This window comes from Triplophysa rosa, linkage group LG25 (assembly GCF_024868665.1).
Source record: "Triplophysa rosa linkage group LG25, Trosa_1v2, whole genome shotgun sequence".
Taxonomy (NCBI): Eukaryota; Metazoa; Chordata; class Actinopteri; order Cypriniformes; family Nemacheilidae; genus Triplophysa; species Triplophysa rosa.
The window spans coordinates 12,268,318-12,290,651 of NC_079914.1; the positions used below are offsets into that span (position 1 = coordinate 12,268,318).

At 38.9% G+C, this 22,334-nt stretch overlaps 1 protein-coding gene across 1 annotated transcript in view; it reads right to left on the reverse strand.

Moving 5' to 3' along the window:
* Nucleotides 1-13,247: 13,247 nt before the first annotated feature.
* The window catches only part of LOC130548350 (mucin-4-like), a 60,639-nt gene continuing 51,552 nt past the window's right edge, over nucleotides 13,248-22,334 (reverse strand). The window contains exons 2-4 of the mRNA XM_057325057.1: nucleotides 17,049-17,119; nucleotides 16,914-16,969; nucleotides 13,248-16,833 (exon numbers count right to left, since the gene is read on the reverse strand). Of these exons, the coding sequence (XP_057181040.1) occupies nucleotides 13,421-16,833; nucleotides 16,914-16,969; nucleotides 17,049-17,068 (3,489 nt within the window). The 5' untranslated portion in view covers nucleotides 17,069-17,119 and the 3' untranslated portion in view covers nucleotides 13,248-13,420. The remainder of the gene's footprint in view (nucleotides 16,834-16,913; nucleotides 16,970-17,048; nucleotides 17,120-22,334) is intronic.

The window sequence follows — 22,334 nt, forward strand, 5'->3', positions numbered from 1 at the left end:
TTAAAAGAGAGAATAAATTCTGTCACAGAATTTTAGGGCTGTCACAATATCAGATTTTCATTGTACGGTTATCGTGGCCAAGTATAGCGAGAACGATATCATCATCGTGATATCTAGGGTTTTTAACCAATAAAAACTAGATATAATAGTTCATCTTTAATTTATTTATTTGTGTAGTATATGTGTAGTATTAACATGATATTGATAATCGTGGTTTTTAACTTCCGGCACTACTATAGGTTCATATATAAGATATACTGTTTTAGGTCATATATAATGTTTATCCGGTTTCTTTCGTGACTGTACATCTATAAAAGCCACGACTGACAGCATGAGACATTGTCGAAGGAGAACGCATTGATTCAGCACCTGTCAACTCGCTATTCATGCAAACAACGTACATTGAGCACAGCGACTCTTTAGAGAAAGTCTGAGCTTTGCCGTGACTGGCAGGAAAGTGGAGTGGCTGTATATTTTGCTGTTGTCTGAAAGATCCCGGAGCAATAAAAGCCCTTTCTTCCAGTGACGGTCCTCACTTTAGCCATTATGGAGTGTCTCTCTGTAAACAAATTGCACACCACTTCAGCACACAGACTACCGATGAGAGAGCAATGTTTTGAAAGCTTTATATTATTGGCTTGCCATACCTACAACAACTTACAGAAAGAGAGAATGAGGGAGAATACGTATTACCTAATTAAAGGACAATGGCGTCATATATTAAAGTGTTCTTTGGACTGCTGGCCTCGTTGTGCCCTCCAAAACTAAATTGTTCAATCGGATGTTCTCCAGAAGTCACAATTAACTCTTTAGAAATGCATTTCATCTTCAAGTAATGTTTAAAGCATCTGTTGAGATTTATGGTTAATTGTGCACTTCTGTATATTTTGGTTGCCCTTTAGATCTTGAGAGCGTTCCAGTTTTCCCTTCCCGCCCGATTGCAGGTAAACCAATTATGTGTTTGAAGTCACCTGATCGAGGAGACCCTATAGAGGAGAGCTCTTAACTCACATGCGGAGTGGACAGGGAATTGTGGGATAGATGTCAAATGGGCTCATCCTGGTTTCCATGGTTGCCGTCTCCAGGGTCTCCAATGTGAATGTGGTATTTTTCTGTGGTTGTGGTTTCAACTTACGAGACGAGGGATCTAGTCAAACACATCCGAACCGGCTCACGCCAGCAAATATTGTGTTCATTCTACACATACCGTAATATCGTAAACTATTAAGCACCCATTGAAATTTTTCGTTTAGAGTCTTGATGGTTACAAACGGTTTCTCTTCCTCCCTACATATTTATTTTCAATGTGATTCATTAAGAAACACAAAATAAAGCAAATTAAAGACTGACAGAATGATTTATTTCTCAAATGCATTTCAGCAAATATCACGATAATGTGAATATCGCACCGTTACCATGGTAACCGTGGTGCGAACACCTAATACCGTGATCGCTCTAGTCAACATATTCCAAAAGCCAACCTTTAGCTGGTTTGATCTAGCAGGGATATCTAGCAAAAACGGTAGATTCTCAAATTTTCTACTAAATTAGCACGGAACGGCAAAATATGCAAAAGCACAGAGGGAATATAAACTCTCCACCTTTAAATAGAAACTTGAAATATACAAGAAGGCGACAGTTGAACACGGCAGAAGGATTCACACGTTTGTTGAAAGCGAACCAAAGGCATTAGACGTGAGCATTCACTTTATCGCATGAAAGGAATGAAATGGGAAAGAATCAGATGTGGTTGTGAGTTTTAGCACCTGCACCTTTGCATTGCTCACACTCACACGCGTTACTGTGTGAAAGAGAGAGAGCAGGATATGTACATATTTTGTATATATATAGTTGTACGGGCCGAAAATAATTGTCTGGCGGACGGGTTGTGCAGTGCGATTGCGAATGACAGCCACAGCATTTCAACATGAGTGTTCATGCGTGTGCACACCTACACGGGAAAAATAATAGCATAAAAGCTTGAAAATGACCTAACGTGTATATTGTTCAGAAACGGTTTGGTGTGTGCGTTTTGTATTCCTCAGGAGCCACTGGAAACAAGTAACATGCTACAAGAGTCCATTGTTAGAATAGAGAAGGTACAATGTGTGTGTGTGATACACGTACACACACACACACACACACACTGTGGCTTCAGATTAAGAGGGAGTGTCGCTTTATCATGGACGCTCAGAAAGTCACTGACGCTGAGCTGTATGTCTTCCGAAATGTGTCTGACAATCGCTAAACACACGTAAAAGCTGTTTGCATGACTCTTGTTTACCTACGAACGTCTTCAGGTCACATCTCATTATAAAATCACATGCAAAAAAATCTAATATTGGTAAGAGTTTACAATACGTTTGTATTTGCTAACATTAGTTTTACAGCATTTATTCATTTTTATTCAGTAAATGCAAATAAGTGCATTTACAAATTATACAACTTTTGTTTACCAAATCTTACCAAATGCTGAAATTAACGTGAACTAAGATGAATAAATGCTGTGAAAGTATTGTTCAGTGTTAGTTCATATTAACAAATTTAGTTAAGCAATGTTAACAAACGCAAATTTGTAAGATATCTTTTTCTCATTGTATTATTATTTTAGCACAGATGCCACATGTATTATGGATATATCTGTTTGTCCAATTTTTCAGAATCTAAAGTCCATTACACCTGTGCTTAATATAATAGGTGTGCAAATAAGCCTGTACCCAGAATTCCACAGTACTGTTGTACTCCCCCATCACTGATAAAGTTGACACAGGAGTCAAAGGAATAGTGGCATGTTTCCGATGCAGTCTGGGATGTAAGCAGACAGGAGTGTTGGGAGTAATTATTGGCTTGACTGCGCAGTGCATCTTTAAGCATGAGGGTACAGTAAGATCGGCGCTGTAAAAATTCCCAAGATCAGTTTTAAAGAAATAAAGAGAAATAATACATGGTTCTTTTACTCACTAGATTTTAGAAATGACATCATAATTACACATTTATTTATTTATTTTAATGATTATAATCATCACAATATTAACAATAATAATATTTATAATAATAAATATATATATATATATATATAAATTATACCATTAATAATACTTATAATACTATTACTACTAATACTAATAATAATAATAATTATTATTATTATAGTTTTTGTTGTTGTTTGTTTATTTATTTATTTTAATGATGATATAATCATAATATTAACATATATAAAATATTAATAATAACAACAATACAATTAAAAATAGTAGCCTTATTTTTCTTATTCTTATTAGTAGTAGTAGTAGTAGTATCTACTTGCTAATAGCATTGAAGTTCACATTAGAATACATCTTTGAGATTTCTTGGTGTGTAAAGTAAAATTGAAAGTTGCTGTCTTTAATGGTTTATAAATGGTTTATTTTATAGTACATTATAAGATGACCTCTCACCTGGAGAGACTAAAAATCCCACAAAAGAAATTCTTCATTGAATATGAATAGGAAAAAGAAATTGTCTCATTATCTAAAAATGGAAGGTTGCAATTACAGCATTGTTCCGCCCACCACTGCATTAACATCTAATGAAAATCATGTTTTCTCACAAGCACACAGGAATTAAGATGTTCTTCACCTTTAGCTTCCAATTTATTTCTAGAGTAACTTTTTCTTCCTGAACTGTGTATCTTAATTGGTCTGTTTCAAACTAGGGAAGAAAAGAATATTGAATTGATCATGACTTCATGGTTAATATGAGAATGACGGGTGGACGCAGGTTGTAGTTGTGCTGTGCTATTTCGACTCTTTTCTTTAGTCAAAATCCTAATTATTCATGATAAAAACGTCACAGGGGCAAAGTCAAATCATAGCAAAACATACGAATGAGATCGTAAGAGGAAAAAACGAATGAGCCACCTTGTAAAAGAGGTATGAACATATGAAAGATCCCGCTTATTACATACTGTACGTTTGATTGAAAGTCGTGCTGGGTGACTCGAAAAAGGGGGAAATTCTTGACCATGAACAGGAATGAATAGATTACAGTTCGTGACAATGTCACGAATTCCCGTGAGAATATTCAGAGACACCTTAAATCATTCATACTTCAGGTTGATTTTCTCGAAAACTGTTAACGGTGTATTTCTGTAGCTCTATAAAAACACGCTTTCAACACTTTCTAAGGAACATTATCCATTCTTCCCATTCTTTCAAAAATAATTTTCTTCTTCCCCAGAGTGGATGTGCGGAGGCCGTTTTTATACGAGCGTCCTTATCAGTGCCCAAGATTTCTATTTTTCCAGAAAAGTAGTTTTTGCAGGAAAGTAATTTCATCTCCCCCTCCGCTGAAATGCACATGGCTGATCTCAGGAGATCACCAACACGCCGCTGGTACCAACCAACACAGAGAGATGAGTTCCCGATAATGTTTTTTTTTAAAGGTAGTTTAGTTTGATTGGCATAAAAGTAAATAAATCTCAATTTTGATCAATTTTACGACTACGGGAAATCAATGGCTCCATTGTGGCGCTACTGTACCTTTAAGACTTCTAAACGCTCTAGTTTATAGATATCTTTAAGACCAACCCATTTCCTCTAAAAGCCAAACACTTTAGTTTCCTTTGATCTCATGGGGTCCTCAAAACTGTAAAATATGAGTCAGGTGTTCGTTTCTACTTGACATACTTTTCCGTTTTTTCTGACTGGAAAACTTCTCACAATATCTCAGATATGCAAACCTACCTGAAACCCTTTCTGCTCTCTACCTTGTATTTTTCTTTATCACGCCACTGACGCGACAAATGTGACGAAGACAAATTGAATGATGAATCAAAGCATATCGTACCGCGCGCGCGTCAAGCCACGCGCTTGATCGGACCCTTTGATCACCAGCGAGAGCGCGTGTGTGTAACAGAAAGTGGAAATGGCGAGTGCATCCTGTCAGGGCAGGTGTCTGGAAAAAAGTGGCACATCCTGGTTTGCGTGTGCGCGCATGTCGAGACATCTCGCAGTTTTCTTATCTGCTTGGGAGGTTTTGACAGTCTGAACAGACTGAGACAGTCCATGACGATTTATCATCATCAGGCCTTTGATTCTGCGTTTTTTTCACTTCTAATCATTAGATGTCTTATAAAGCCTATACAAAAGGGAATACATTTATATGCCTTATTTTATTATGTATTAAATTATTGATCAGTTGAGCATTATGTAATGTTTCTTAATCATAAATTTGCATTTAAGGTAGACAGTCATGTTTAATTATTTATGGTGGTCACTTTTGAATAAGAAGGTCACTTTGAAGCATTTAAGGAAGTCATATCGAATAACTTAATGAAGTCACCATAGAATCACGTACTGCACAGTGTTTACTTAGAATCATTTAAGGTAGTCACTTTGAATCTAATAAAGTGGTTACATTGAATCACTTAAGGTAGTCACTTTGAATCATTTAAGATGGTAACTTTGATGGATGGAAGGGGGTCATTTTGAATCATTTAAGGTAGTCACATTAAATCATTTTGGGGTGGTTTCCCGGACAGGGATTAGTTTAAACTAGGACTAGGCCTTGGTTAAATTAGGATATTTAAGTAGATTTTAAAAACATACTTTACAAAAAAACATTACTGGTGAGCATCTTGAGACAAAACAATCACATTTATATATTTCAAGATTTGTCAGTGCAAGTTGTTTTCGATTAGACACCTCTAACATTTAAGTTAGTCTTGGGCTAGGCTTAAGCCCTGTCCGGGAAACCGCCCCTTAAAATGGTGGCTTTGAGTCATAGAAGGGGGTCATTTTAGTTGTTTAGGGTGGTCACTTTGAATCAGAAGGGGGTCTTTTTAATCATTTAAATAAGGTAATCACATTAAATCACTTAAGTTGGTCACTTTGAGTCATAGAAGGTGATCATTTTAAATTATTTAAGGTTGTCACTTTGAATCAAATTAGATGGTCGTTTATAATTATTTAATTTCTGTCACTTAAATTCGTGTCACTTAAATTCGGTCCCTATGGGCCCGTTTGGGGTCACTTTTACATTGGTGCTACTCCAGTTTATAATTTGAGGTCGCTTTGAGGTGTAAAAGCAGGCACGCCACCCCTTTCCTGTCAGATTTTCTCATTTCCGAATGAACCCATTGTGTCTTATTATTAATTGAACTGCTTCAGAAATAATCGTCCCAAATCGGGTCCCGTGTTCGTCCCCGTGACCCTCTGTCTACGTCCGGCCCTTTCTTTTCCCTCTCGCTTTCTTCCAGATCATACCAGAGTTAATGAGAACAAGGAGAACATCTGTCAGATGTGCGAGCTCCGTGCCCCAGAAGTAGCGCCCGTGTTTGTGTATATGTGAGTGTGTTTTGCCTGTAAAAGCTCTGTGTCCCACTAAGACTCGTAGTGCCACTGTATCGGGCCTTCGGAGAGCCAATGAGATGCCTCGACACGCCACTGTGACAGCTGGGAAATGATGGTTCAGATAAATAAATAAAATGCAAGAAGAAAGAGAATGTTCTATCTAAATCAGGCCATGCCTTGTATGATAAGCTTGTATTCTTTTTAAGAAGCGCACTGTTCTCGTCTTCAGACACAAGACACGTTTGTTACCCAAGTCTTCTGTTTGCAGTTTCTGGCTCAGATCTGCTTCGTCTTGATTCATCTGAAGTCATAAGGAAGTCACTTTTTTCAGACGTTATTAGCTGCATTGAGCCCCGAGGAATCATGGGATACGACACATTCACTTAGATGAACTCAGAATAGAAGATGAAACCTCTCAGTGCTGGAGTCGGCTGATCGTGAGCTCATTACGCTGAAACTTTCACCAGCTCGCTTTAATTGTCGTTTCCCATTTAAACATGTTGAAACACAGTGCTGATAGCTGTTAGCGATGGTGCGCTATAGCAGTTGTTAAATGAACTCTTGCAGTGATAACACGTTGTGTTCACTCATTTGAGATTAATTTTAAATGTCAATTCAACTTAATCAAAAAACCTTTAACAATGAGGTTACGTTAAATTGTTATCAGTTTAAACAGCAAACATGACTTCTGTGAGAAATGTCCCACGAATCCAATGAAAGGCGGTGATTTGGTATGTTGACCAATGGTCTCAAAAACTAAAAATCTGTATTTTTTACCTTGATTTTAATCAAATATTATTGTTATAAAACATAAGAATATAAAACGTATAAACGTTAAATAATTATTTACAGAAATAATAATAATAAAAATATTTAAAATTATAAAAACAATTATTTAAAATATATAAAAAGTAAACTTGAACTTAACATTTCAAAATATTTAATAAATGTTTTCTCATAATTTCACATCTTTATTTTAATTTTTCGAGTGTATTTTTTAAGTTTTAAATCTTAGTTTAGCTAGCATATCCTGTCTGAACACTCCTTGAATATTTTTAAACAAAAGAAAAATGTTAACCAGCCACCTAGCAACCACCCAGATAACCTTAGCAACCTCACAGCAATGCTTTGGCAACACCTTAATATCGTATCATTGAGTTTTGCACAGGAAAGCGCGCTTTAAAAACATAAAAATCCAGCTGAGGGTGAATGAGTAAAAGATATTAACTGATATTTACTCAAATTGACCTTTTTGTCACAATCATATTTGATTTAGAACAGCCATGTCTGTTTATCCTTACAATCCACGACAGACCTGGATCTCGGCCGTGATGTGCTGATGCCAGAACTGTGTTCAATAATGTCCTAGTAAACATCTTAGCTCTGTTGATCAAAACCAAGCACTGCAGGTTGTCTGATAAGATTCACTGATTCGCAATCTACCAGTCATTTCCTACATAGCTCATCTGTTGAGTCATATCGACTGTGCTGACGGAGAAATGTTACATTGTAATATTTGATGTTTTTTTGACATCAGCTGACGGAGGAATCTCAAGGAGTCAATGTGGAACATGTCATTCTGAGGACATTATCTTCTGTGCCGCGTCGCGGTTTACAGCTCGGTTAAGTAAACTGTTGTGTTCTGGTGATGTCATGGGTGCAAAGGGACTTTTTAAGTGAGTTTTTTTAACAGGATGTTAAAATCTCAGGAGTGAAGGTGTGTCCTCTTTTAGCTTAGGCCATATTTCTGTATGACACATACAGTGCTTGGAATAAATAGATATTTTTTTAAAACAAAACGCTATGTTTGGAAAAATAAATATTTTACTGCTTACTATGTAGCGTATTTAATGTATGCTGTCTACTTTTTTTATAATATGAGAAACAGAATGTATTATACAGTACAACATCATGTCAACACAATCACACGGCAATTCGCAACTATTTTACGAGGTGGCTAATTCGTATGAATTTGAACGATTTCATTCAAACGTTTTAGTCAATTTGCTTTCGCCCAAGTGATGTTGGGTTTAAAGGAGGGGCTTCAGTATGGCGTTTTTCCAACACAATCTCACGTCAAAAATGTAACTATTTTACGACGTGGCTGATTTTGGCTAACTCGTGTGAATTCGTACGATCTCATTCGTACATTTTTGTACGATTTGCTGTTGCGCCAGTGATGTTAGTCAGCGGTGGGGCTACAATATTGCTTTTTTAATTGTCTGTTTTTGTACAATTCACAACGTGCGAATTCATACGAATAAGCCACCACGTAAAATAATTAAAGTCCCTGTAGATGAGGCTGACCATTTCAAACACACGTACTGTTGCGACGTGACATGTTACATGTTAAATTGAATGTGTGATGATAAAAAATCTTATTTTGCATTTTATGTACAGTTTGGTATAAAAATGCGTCAACATTTGCTGTTAACATTGAAGCATTGAGGGAAGTAGTCACAATTTGCACTGGCTTATACTGCATATTTGGTCAAGTTGGTTAGCTGGTTATCTGAAGAAAACGTTAAATGGAGATTTCAGTTGCAAAACAAAATTTCCCCATGTTTTACCCACCCTCAAGGCGTCCTGACTGAATATGACTTTCTTCTTGAAGAATAATGCAGTCAGAGTTATAATACAATGTATCACTTTTCTTCCAAGTGGTAGAATGGGAGCCAATTTTTTGAAGCTCCAAAAAGTGAATCCATCGATCAAAGAACTGCTCGACACGGCTCAGTGGTCTTAACACAGGCCTTCTGAAGCGAATCGATGCGTTTGTTCAAGAGAAATATCCATTTTGAGAGCGCTATTAACGTTAATGTCTAACTTGCGTTATCCCTCGGCTGCACGTGAACCTGAGGCTTGATTTTCCGACAAATGACGCAGGCGTGTCGTAAGTTCCAGTGATGAACGCAGCATTTTTCGTCATGTTCCAATAGGATACCGTCTCCTCTGTGCGAGAGCTTTCGTCAGCATCATATATCAGAAAAAAGCCTCTGGTTCATGCGCAGCCGAGGGATAACGGAAGTTAGACATTATCTTTAACAGCGCTGGATATTTCTCTTAATTAAACACATCGATTCGCTTCAGAAGACCTTTGTTAAGACCACAGAGCCGTGTCGAGCAGTTCTTTGATCGATGGATGCACTTTTTGGAGCTTCAAAAAATTGCCCCCCATTCACTCCCATTCTACCACTTGGAAGAAAAATGATACGTGGTATTATAACTCCGACTGCATTACTCTTCAAGAAGAAAGTCTTATTCAGTCAGGATGCCTTGAGGGTGAGTTTTGCCTCTGAAAGATCCCTTTAAATTTGCATTTTGTTTCTGTAGAAATTGAAGCAGTATGCTAACATATCTCATGTCTGTGCATTCTGGCACAAAACTGATTTCCTTTTTGCAGGTTTCTGAACTATTGCTAAATTAAGACTCCGCACAAAAAAAGCACTGTTCATTGTTCATGAATGTGATTTCAATCTGTAATTTTTCAAACATCTCGATACTTCGCACATCTAAGTCAGCGCATCTTTACTTTTTATCTCATTTATCTCTTTGCTGAAGAACCTGTTCAAAGAGTAACATGTTTAAAAATAAAACCATTTCTTTCCCAGCGCCCGGGCAATTACCAGACGTGATTCCCACTCAATTTTCAGACTTTCTTTGAGAAACCTGTGGCGCGGCCACACATTTGAACTGAACCTGCTAAAGAAATATCGCACCTACTCTCCACACTTGTAAGAGCTGCACTAACAGCTTCTAAGCCCATGCTGTATTCGCTTGATAAACCAGGCACAGTAACAGTTACTTGGCAACAAGGATGTATAGATAGATGGTGGATGTTATTTCAGAAATGAAGTAGTTAAGTTTAGTTGGTGTATTTAAAATAGCCTAGGACAGATTGTAGATTGTAATTTACTCACTGTTTCAGTAACATTTCAACTTTAGGCTTTTGTGTTTCATTGTTTAAAGCATGTGATGATAAAAAGTTTCCTACTGTGCTATCAAACAATCTGACATCACTGTGTTGCTTGTTTAAAGCTACAATTCACCGCCAAAGTAACTTATATTCACGTTAACTGTGCGCATCTGACAGATGCTTTTAGATTTACAGTACAGTGGTTTGAAGATGTACATTTGAAAGCCATGTGCGTTCTCTGGGAATCGAACCCGTGACCTTGACGTTGTTAGCATCATGCTCTTCCAGTCAAGCTCTGACAGAAACGTCCAGCCGCCGCCTCGCCGTATATTTTCCGAGCGAGTGGCTCGACGTATGTTTGCTTAGCTGTCTCTTCATGTGCGCCGGCGTGGAAAAAAGCCTTTCATTCCTCCGAGGAAAATATTAACGGCTCTTTTAGCTTTTTTCCCCAACCAATCATCTTGTCATTTTGATTTATCTGAAGTGTATATCTCTCCGCGTGCGTCTGAGAGCGAGAAACTATTAGGTGAGATTTTTATGAGCAGAACAGAGGGGTACAAACTACTTCCAGGGTGATGAACTTATGGCTCGATCTCGCGGCTCGATTTCATTTCTCGCTCTCGTCGTCTTGCGAGACAGAGGGAGTAAGTCCGCGTTAATATGCTTTAAATTATAGCAGTGACTTCGGTAAGGACCTCACAATTACCACACGCGGGTTCATTTAGCATCCACGTTTGATTGAAAATGCACGCAGGCTCTCGCTGTACCCAAGTTCACTTTCATTCACTAATAAAAGCAATTTAAACTATATTATCACAAACTATTTCTCACTTAGTTACAAAATAAACAAAATGCACCTTTATGGTTTTGTTTCTACAATGGAAGTTGATAAGCAGAAGTTATTCCACCTGATGGTTGAAATACACAGTTTTGAGACTGACATTATACTGTACATGTTTGAAGTTGTATATGTGTAAAGTTATATAAAGTAGGTTATTTTTCAAAGAATGCAACAAGTTGAATATTTACGATCAGAAATCCTGATGTGTGGGGGAAACCCCGAGGACAAACGCACAAGAACTCTGTTGATTGTCACTTGGAACAAGACAATATCCTATTAGAAAGCCAGCTGACAGAAGTATAACAACCGTAGTTGTCACTTCAACAACCCTTTTCTTTATTCTGTCAATTTTCTGTCAAAAGCATTACAAACACTATCATCGCAATTACGAATAATTTCAATAAAAACCAGGCTATGTGCAAGTGACGGTAGTGGTTGGAGTCCGAGTGTGCGGATGCTTTAAGGTGGAACAGAAAAAAATAGGTCCAGTGGAGCTAGTCCAGCCAGTAGACTCTTTCGGGTGATAATGTCAGCAGCTACTGTATTTTTTTACAAAACTGTATTAATATTCTTTTTTTAATTACTGTGAAGACATAAATACGACAATATTTGAGTTGCAATAAAAATATATCTAGTGCTGTGCCACCTTAAATGCTTTAGACGACGCTGCTTGAGCAATTTCTCAAGGATGAATTTTTTTTTTTTAAATGACAAAAGGTTATATGTACACATTTGTTTATGAACACATATATAATAAAGAAAGCTTACAGTGAAATAATAAATAGCTTATTCTGAAATCTCAAGAGAATTTGTGAGATTTCCTGCGTTCACAGTCAGGACTCTGTTTGAAAATCTGTTGGTGTGTGGTGTGCTTTCTTTGTCACATCACGGCGCACCACACATTAGAGCAAAATGATTAAATCTAGGATTTTTTCTCCTCATGTTTGTGGTCTCTCACCGTTTAAAACTCTTATAAGATTTTAAAAAATCTTTTGGTGTGGCCCCAGCATCAGTCTTTTGTTGGGCGCCTCAAACCATGGTGTTGTTCGCCCAACATAAACAGTTTACGGAGCACTGAATTATGACATTTTTACCACCAAAGTTTGGTCGGTTTAGATTAACAAATCCAAAGAAACATTTTCCACAGACAACATTGCCAGGCAGTCGCCACACTGAACCTTATTTTGCCAATGATTTGGTATTACAACAACTTGGTACTATTGTGGCCGCATCTGTGCCAGTTTGCCACTGCTTAGTTAACCTTTAGCTAAATATTTTGCATTCAGCTTCGAACCATGCTATTGGCACCAAAGTGCCTGAAGCCAATTTGGAATGGCGTCTAGGAAGAAAGGAACAACTTTGAATGCAAATGTGTAGAGAAATGGCATAGGCCAAATGGTCGGAATCATTAAAAGAAGAGCCATAAACTCTCTTTTAGTCTTTGAGCCATGCGGCTGGTCACGAGGCCCGGAACTTTCCAGCTGGACTGCATTCTGAAACCTTTTGAACAATTCCATCTCTACACGCGCATACGGATATTGGTCCAGCACAGAGCTCGCAAGTATCCGATTCTATATATAGAATAGCTGCGTTTAAGTTTGTACGTCTTTGTTAAAGATGATTTTTATTGGTGTTCAGAAATAGCTGCCATGCTCTCTTCTCAGTCTTTCTCCGCGCTCCCTAGCGCGTTTGTGTTTCATGTATTGTTTCTGTGATCGTCATTATTTTACCATGTAGAGTATAGTTTAATAAACAACCATATACATTCACCTGTGAGGGGTTTTCTGTGTTCAGCTCATATACTTGGTCATTTAAACTGTGTTTGATTTACGCTGCCTTCGCTCTAAATCCTGTTTGGTAAAGTCACGTTACTTATGGCCATGAGATAAAGTATATAATATCATTGATGCAGTCGCTGGACGAATGCATACAAGTATTGTTATGCTTTATATTACTAATCAGAGACTGTAAAATATGTGTATTTAATATCGATTATTATACGCATTTTCTTTTGAGCTAAACTAATTCCTTAACTGAAATTGATGTTTTAAATAACTCATTTCATGAATGTGATCTTGATAGATCTGGTGGAGAACCATATTTGGTGAGCTTAGCTCATTATTTTAACATGCAGCAAAAACCGCTACAAATGCTACCAATAAAAACAATGAGCACAGTAAGGAGGCAAGAGTCACATAAAGGGAACGTCTTTAAATGAAACCCCACAAGAAAAAAAGCTTTGTTGCAAAAATATTTATTTTAAAAACACATTTAGATCTTTTGAAAACATGTTACATTTGTTGCAATGTCCTTTAGCCCTTGACAGTAATATCATCCAGATGAGCTGTAGATTTTTTTGACTGAAGCATCCTGGCCATAGTTACCAGAAAACATCTGGAAAGCATAATTAGCCACTGAAGCGGTGCTCTCTTGGTTATGTGACTGGGACCCATATTCACTGAGAGTCTGAGCAGTTTGTGGCAGAGATGAACCAGAGAACATTTCCCTTGAAGACAGTTGGGCACTCAAGCCTGAAGAGGGAGGCAAACTGGAATCTGCAGCATGGTGTGAAGAGAAGCGTTCAGACATTTGGCCATTGATTGTTGAGCCAGAGGGAGCTTGAAAAGATGAAGATAGCCTTGACGGTCTCTGGACCCCACCTAAAGGACTCTGGCTTCTCCGAACAGCAGACATCGGACCACTCTGGGCAACAGGTGCAACATTCTGGCTCAAGGCAGGCAGAGATGAAGAGAACCCACTAGGCATCTGCGCACTTGAGGTGCTCTGGGATGAAGCTGTATCAGAAGTCTGGACTGGTAGAGACTGGTAGTTGCCCTGTGACAAAGCTGCACCTGAGGACTGAATGCCTTGGGTCCAACTAGAGGCTGATGGTTCCAGTCTTTGTGGCCTCTGGGACACAGAGTACACCCTTTGAGATGCTGGGCTATACTGGCCGGCAACACTCTGTGTTGAGGACAAGGACGCGCTTGAATATTGGGAAGGAGACCCAGAGACAAACGGACTCATGCTACCTTGAGGCATGGACGATGAGCCACTTCCTTGTAAGGTGAGAGAAGATCCTGACTGACTTCCACCTAGGAAAGTAGTAAGCCCTCTACGTGAACTCTTAGTAGCAGACTGGGTGGCAAAACCTTGTGATGCCAGGGGAGTGTTTAGGTATTTGGAGGGGGATGCAGGGGCATATTGACCCAAAGATCCTTGAGACTGGGGTAATGAGTCACTGTTAAAGCCACTTGCTGCTTGTAAAAGTTGTGGTGAAGTTACCTTTTGAGGCTGAGAGCCAAACTGTGAGGTTGCTGACAGTTGACCATACAAACCCGGATCACTTGTGGACTGACTGTATGCTTTGCGTGAGGAACTAAACTTGGAAAATGTAGGTGAACTGGGAGCAGGCTGACTAAATGTACCCTGAGCAGATCCACTGAAACTACTACTCATTCCCTGTGAGGCCAAACCTTGTGATGCCAGGGGAGCATTTACGTATTTGGAGGGGAATGCAGGGGCGTATTGACCCAAAGATCCTTGAGGCTGGGGTAACGAGCCACTGTTAAAGCCACTTGCTGCTTGTAAAAGTTGTGAAGTTACCTTTTGAGGCCGAGAGCCAAACTGTGAGGTTGCTGACAGTTGACCATACAAACCCGGATCACTTGTGGACTGACTGTATACTTGGCGTGAGGAACTAAACTTGGAAAATGTAGGTGAACTGGGAGCAGGCAGACTAAATGTACCCTGAGCAGATCCACTGGAACTGCCACTCACTCCCTGTGAGGCCAATTGACTAAAGGCTCCTAAAGGAGCACCAGAACTGCCCTGAGAGCTTGTTACACTGGCTGATGGTCTGGAAACAGTTTGGGGTGAGGTGGGTTTATGGGCTTCAAATGAATTTTTACTAGAGCTGGATTGAGACTGGGGGAAAGAGCCACTGTAAGAGCTACTTCCTTCCTGGGAAGGCACAAACTGACTAGAAACTCCTGATTGAGGCCAAGAGCCAATCTGTGAGGTGGATGGAACTTGACTATGCATACCTGGCTCACTTGTGGACTGACTGTATACTTGGCGTGAGGAACTAAATTTGGAAAATGTAGGTGAACTTGGGGCATACTGGCTAGATGTACCCAGAGACTGCATGGAGCCACTGAAACTGCTACTCATTCCCTGTGAGGCCGATTGACTAGAGGCACCAAAAGGAGCACCAGTACTGCCACGTGAGCTTGCTACACTTGTTAATGGTCTAGAAACAGTTTGGGTCGAGGTTGGTTTAAGAGCGCCAGATGAATATTTACTTGGGCTAGATTGAGGCTGGGAAAGTGCACCACTGTAAGAGCTGCTGCCTCCCTGGGAAGACATAAACTGACAGGATTCTCCTGCTTCACTGCCAACCTGTGCCACCGGCCAACGGAAATGCTGATTGCTTCCAGATTGGATAGAAACACTTTGGGGTGATGAAGCTGCAACATTTAGATACTTGGAGGGAGATGAAGGGGCATACACAGCAGAGGTGCCTTGAGGCTTGGGAGAAGAGAGGTCACTAGAGCTGCTTCCTGTCTGCACTGGGACATAATGACTAGAACTTGCTAGTGTCATAACAGACCCGCTTGGAGCACTGAACATATACAGGCCTTGATCACTTGTGGACTGGCTAGAAACCCCCAGAGACAAGGAACCAAGCTTGCTAGGTGTCAGGGAACCAGGTGAATACTGGCTAGATATGTTTTGAGATGGGGAGCCAATAGAACCGCTGCTCACTTCCTGTGTGGTTACAATTACTGGCCCAGAGCTTATCACTTGTTCTGTTATAGGGCTGCCCTGTGAAGTAAAAGTGGAGCCTTGAGTCTCAATAGATGGACTAGAAGACAAGCTTTCTGAAGAGTACACATGTACAGCAGCTCCTGACGACTGAAGGGGAAAGCTGTTCTCAGAGCCTGAAGCATTGATTCTGAGGGATCCCTTGTCACCAGCAGGCTGATAAGAGATCACGGAGGGTGAGGACACATGCTCTGTAGAGGCTCCAGGGGCATACTGACTAGAAGAGCTTTGAGATTGTAGCAACATGTCACCATTAGAGCTAGAGGCAGAACCCAAAACTCCCAATAAAGGGCCAGAACTCTCCAGAGTGCTAGACATGTGAAGGCTGGTGGAATCAGTTTGATCAGTGGTGGCCTGGCTGGAAACCATTAGGGGATAAGAACTGAGCTTGACATGAGACTCTGGGGTATGCTGACTAGGGACACCTGGAGATGATGGAAGACCACTGGTAATGCCTTCACGCTGGAGAGAACCAATTTGGCTGAAACCACCTGCCGACTGTAGACCAGAACCACCATGAGATGAGGAAGGATACTGGTTTTGCAAACTCGGTCCACTGGCTAACTGGCTTGCAATATTCTGAACACTTGAACTGGAGGAAACCTGGGGTTGAAGAGATGTCAAACTGCTTGTCTGGTGTTCATCTTGGGGCACGGCCAAAGCTGAAGAAACTGAGCCAGTTTGGGTACGAGATGTCTCTTGGCTGCTGGAAAAACCACCCTTGACATACTGGCGTAGAGTAGAAAACCTGGACCTGCTCATCTGGCTTCTATCAGTGATCAAACTAGAGCCCACTTCATCAACAGAAAATCTCCTAGTCACTGGAGATTCCGACTGAGATGACTGGACTGAACGGGGTGCAAAAGCACTGTCTGTATCCTGACCCCACTGGAGATGGGTTTTTGAGTAAACCCCACCTAGAAAAATAAAACAACAACGTTTTACAAAAACAGAATTACTACAACTACGTGCCCAAATTAGATGTAGAATATAGTACCTGGAAACCCAAAAGCACATCTCCAAAATATTAGGAGAACAGCTAGTAAAGGCAGCCTAAAAGTGAAACAAAGCCTTCTTATGATTATTCATTAAAAAAAAGCAGAACCATTTAAAAACATAATTGAAAACACACCTTTTCAGCCCTTGATCCATGACAGGAAAACTGCGTGTGATGTTGCCAAACAATCTTTTTGGCCAGCTTTCCTTTCACACACCCAGAAAAACACAAAACCAAGTATACATGTTAGCTAAAGTAGATGTCTTTTATAGGCTGCCAGGAGTTCAGTCAGCTCATGTGATTAACTGAATGACTAATTACCTCTAACATAGTTCACCTGTGAAACAAAAAGGATAGCTGAACGTGAAAGAAGGCAGTGTGCACGAATAAGCACATTCCTCATTCTAAATGGTTAGTTGTCATTTATTTGAAGTTTACTTACTGTTTATCAAGGAAAAAAGTGTTAATGTTCAAAAAGAAAGACAAGGTGTACTTTTATTTTTTTTCATCCATTTTCAAAACTCCACAAGGTACATACAAAATGTATACAGAATGTACCTGTTAAAAAACTTCAAATAAAATCAAACTATTAAAATCACATAGTACATTAAAATCATGATAAAATAAATGATTCACACACACACACAGTCGCTCTGAGTCACACTTTTATAGTCATTAAAATTCATACGGTGCTCTTCATGGGTGATTGTTTACTTTCATTACTCTGGACGGCAATAACAGGCGGTTTTCAACCCGGGGTGCCAGAGATCTGGGCTTACATCACTGACTTTCCATGATGCATTGCAGTTAACTTAAAGGGGTACTTCACCCAAAAATGAAAATTCTGTCATCATTTACTCACCTTCAGATTGTTCCAAACCTGTATACATTTCTTTGTTCTGCTGAACACACAGAAAGATATCTGGAAGATTGGCAAATCTCACCCCCCATTGACTCCCATAGTATTTATATTCCCTATGGCAGTAAATGGTGGGTGAGATCTGACATTCAAAAATTTCTTCCAGTGTGTTCAGCAAAACAAAGAGATTTATACAGGTTTGGAGCAATGTAAGGGTGAGTAAATGATAACAGAATTTTCATTTTTGGGTGAAGTATCCCTTTAAGTCAGCGATCTTAGTCTTAAAGCATCTCTCATTGGTCTCTTTGTATTAAAACAATTAAAAACCTCGTACTTTCTGCTGACCTTGAACCGTTTGCAATTACATATTTGGTTTTAGGAAACTTAACCGCGACTGTAAATTCTTTGTTTACCATGATATAATGACTTAAATACTGTAATTTGTTGTAACTATCCTTGGAAATAGCAACAAGGGAATTCATTTCTTCCTAATACAAATAATTGGCTTGTACATAAAAGCATAAGAGACCTCCAAAAAAGTCCATAAAGTGCATTAGACAACAAACAAAAATATTGGCCTCCCCCTGCGGGTTTAGACCCAAATGGGTCAGCAGCCCTCTCTCGTGATATTTTTAACAAACATGCCACTTTCACGACTGCTCAACGCACGGCCGCTGTCATCCTCATTTCTTACATCTATCAATTCCTACTTCACTTTATGAATAAGAAATATGTTTTTCTCATCTTTCCATTTCAACTCTTATGTAAGAAATGGAATAACCAGAAATGGAAAGACGCCGGGCTTAAAAATCATTCCACGGTAACTGCAAAATTCATCAATAATACAACAAAGCCGTTAAAATCGTATGCGACCGATTTCAGCGAGGAAAGTACGAATTCTGTAAATGTTGGGTCATTTTAAATTGATGCGCCATTAAAACCAAGCCGGCGGAAAACAAAACCTACAGTAGCATCAGCGGCATAAAACACAAGTTTAGAGTGAGGTCATGTGCTCGAGCTCCAAGCTTGTGGAGTTTTCCAAAAAGAGCCTGTACAGTATAGTTTTCTTTAATAGGAAGATATTGTTGGAAATCTGGAGTGCTTGCTTGTGTTTAGCTTGTGAATAAGATGTTTAAAAGTCATGAGTTGTGTATTAATCTTTGCATTCAAAGTGAGTGATCAACCATCGCAAGATCAATTGTGAGAGATATTTCAAAACAGGAGAGTTTTCCTCACACTGCTAAAATAAAATAAAATGTAATTAAATTTAATAAAATAAAATAAAGTGTAAGAAAATAAAATATAATTGTCTTACCTCATTGGCAGATATTTTTGCTGGTTTTAAGCATAAAATCGCATCATTTTAATAATTTGAATTTGAATCATTTTTATTCAATCTTTAATTTATCTCCTCAAGAATATATATCTTGACTTTTTTTTGAGATTTGTACTGGAAAACAAGAAAAAATACTTTGTTTTTTGCTGTGAACCACCATCCCACCCAGCAGCCTCCGCAATCAGAAAACCGTCCGTCCAAACAGCCGCCTCTCGCTTCCATTAATTTTGCAGAATTTATCCATCAGAGAGTCTTCATCAGGACCCATGCGAGCTGTCTATCAGCATGCCTGTCTTTAAGAGACAAGGTCTGTTCGGGCCTGACATACAAAAGCCGTTATTTTGACAAATTGCCCACAGATTAGGGGCGTTTTTAAGAGCCGGGCCCCTCGAGGAACCCCGGGAGTGAATCTGGACCGGGTGTTTGTTTGTCTTATTGTTTACTTGTGCTGAATATGAGGCAGGTGGGTAGGGTTACAGTGATGGAGCGACTGACAGTCTGAAGGGTCTCTACTCTGTAGGGGAAGTGCGCGGATCAATCGGGGGGCTATTTGTCACTCTGCATCAAAGAGAGGTTTTGAAAACAACGTTTAAGTCGACAATCAAAGAAGAAACGTTTGTTGTGCGAATCTCGTTGCTTTGATTTGAATTCATTGTGGATATGAGGTTTTTATTGTGTGTTTGTTTGAAGCATGTGTGCACTGGTAATATATAAGCTAGCGGGGAAAGTCTTATTGTAAAACATTTATCTTGTGGCAAAAATATATCAAATACATGGATTTTCATGTAATTTTACTTTACAAAACATGTTACTTAATGTTTTTTCTGGAGCCCCAGCTGCCAACATTTTTTCGTTTTTTTTATTGTATTTTTTAAGCGAAGGAAATGCTCGCTGTGAATTGAAAGTGAATCGTTTTGAGTGAAAAGTTTACTAAAAATTATAAAACATATTTAATATTATATACGATAAAGGCTACATAAATAAAATTATTAAAACAATATTTTTTTTAATGTTTTTTGTGTTTATTTCTGTTTTTCAGTCAGCAACCTCACAGACACCATGGAGGACCACATGGCTGGTAAGAACAAGAATCATTTTATAAATTCCTACTGTATGCAGAGATAATATAACCTAGCCGACAGAGCACAGCTGAGTGTTAACTAATTTACAGAACGGTAAACAGCAAAGGAAGAGAAGCGATCTGCCGGGTTTGTCATGCATCGAGTGTGTGTGTATCAAACAGATGGACGTGTGTAAATGAGGCAGTGACTGATGTAATGTTGAGCCGCTGACGAGAGATTTAATGAGGCTTGGAATTGTGGGTAGTGGCGTGTGGGGGGAGATGCTAAATAGAACCGAAATGAAAAAAAAGGAATCAAGTGATGAAACATGAAGATGGAGAGAGGAATATAAAAAACAAACGGTCCCAAAAGCTAGCCTGCTGCCTACGTAGGCATCAGCCATCCAAAGCTGTCATCACACAAACAAGTGTTTGCCAAAAGAAGGTACAGTCTTAAAAATAAAGGTGGTAAAAAGGTTTTGTAGCGATAGAAGAACTATTTTTGGTTTCCCTAAAAAGTCAATGTCAAAATAACCATTTCTTTCCCATGTGTTTTAAGAACGTTTTGCTAACATTTTAATAATGTTATAAAAACGTTATTTCTAAATATTTTCGACATTCCACTAACCATGTATAAATAACATTTTAATACCTATTTTTATACTGTTTTTAGAGTGTATAGCAATAACATAAAGTACATTGTTGATAAAACGCTCTTTTAACGTTACTGCAAGAACACTATTTGAGAACTTTGAGAGAACTTTTTGGGAATGTTATCTAAAGTTTTGAGAACGTTCTTTGTTAGCTGTGTTCTTTGTATAGTCGAACCGTAAAAAAAAGTTCCGTGAATGTTTAAGGTTCTTTATGCCTGACAAAAAAACTTTAAGGATCCTTCATTTTCTTAAAAGGCAGCACTTTTTTCAAATATCCTCCGTGTCGCAAGCACACCCATAATGTGTTAAAACGCTGCCTGCTTAGGGAGCTCACTGGTTTTTGGAAGGGAGCCACAGACACCTCTCGCTCAGTTCTCTCTCCTTTAGTTCCAGCTGCTTCGTTACCATGATTTCCTCGCCGAGGCTCTCTTTCTTCTTCTCGCTCTATGTTATTGACTCTTGCTCTTTAATGGCTTGGAGTGGGCAGTGCATTTTAAGCTCTGATTAATGATGCTGTAATGATAGGCTAACACCTAGATGTAGAAGGTAATGAAGCATTGAGGAGCTGTACAAACACACTCACACACACACACTCCGAGATCATGTCACACATAATGACACAACACAGCTGAGGTCTTTCAGGTTGTTCTACAATCATTCGGGAGACTAATTGAGTTCTCACTTGTGTTTCAGTTAAGTACTTTGTTTCTAATGAAATTCGAATAAAAGTTGGCACAAGTGAGGTGATGATGTTGACATAGTAAAGGAATCAAGTCAACTTAATGTGAATGACATCATTCGGATAACTGAGAAATTAAAGGGATAGTTCGCCCAAAAACGATAATTCATCCATCATTTATTCACCCACAAATCATGTCAAACGTGTATGACTTTCTTTCTTCTGTTTTGAAGAATGTTAGTAACCCAACAACATTGGCTCCCATTGGCTTCCATTGTATGGAGACATTTCTCAATATATCTTCTTTTAAAAAGGGCATGGGAGTAAATAAATGATGACAAAATTTTCGTTTTTGGATGAACTGTCCCTTAAAATAAAAGATCTCAAACCATGACGCTTCGAGTCTTAATTTTCTCTCTATTTAATCTCAATAATACAAAATTTGACCTTAAAATCTGTCTTCTCCTTCATTAAAAAAAGAAAGTAACAGATTTGAAATGACAAGAGTAAATGATAATTACGAGGGGATTTAACTCTTTAAAAGAGAAAGCCCGCAATGAACGAGAATGTTTCTATTTAAACCCAAGTGAAAACATCTGCTCTCCACTCCACGCAACTTCTTCATCACTTATCACCTAAATTATCCTCTTCACGGTCCTTCCTCGCCAACATGTGCTCTGTCACTAAAAATACAGCGCCGGGATCGTTTTCAAGTACAGCGTGATTTCACACTTCCAGTAGAAAAGCGAGACGCTTCTGGAGCCAGTAAAAAATCAATCAGTGTCGATTCAACGAAATTACATATCTGAATGTTGTTGGCTTATGTTTCAGATG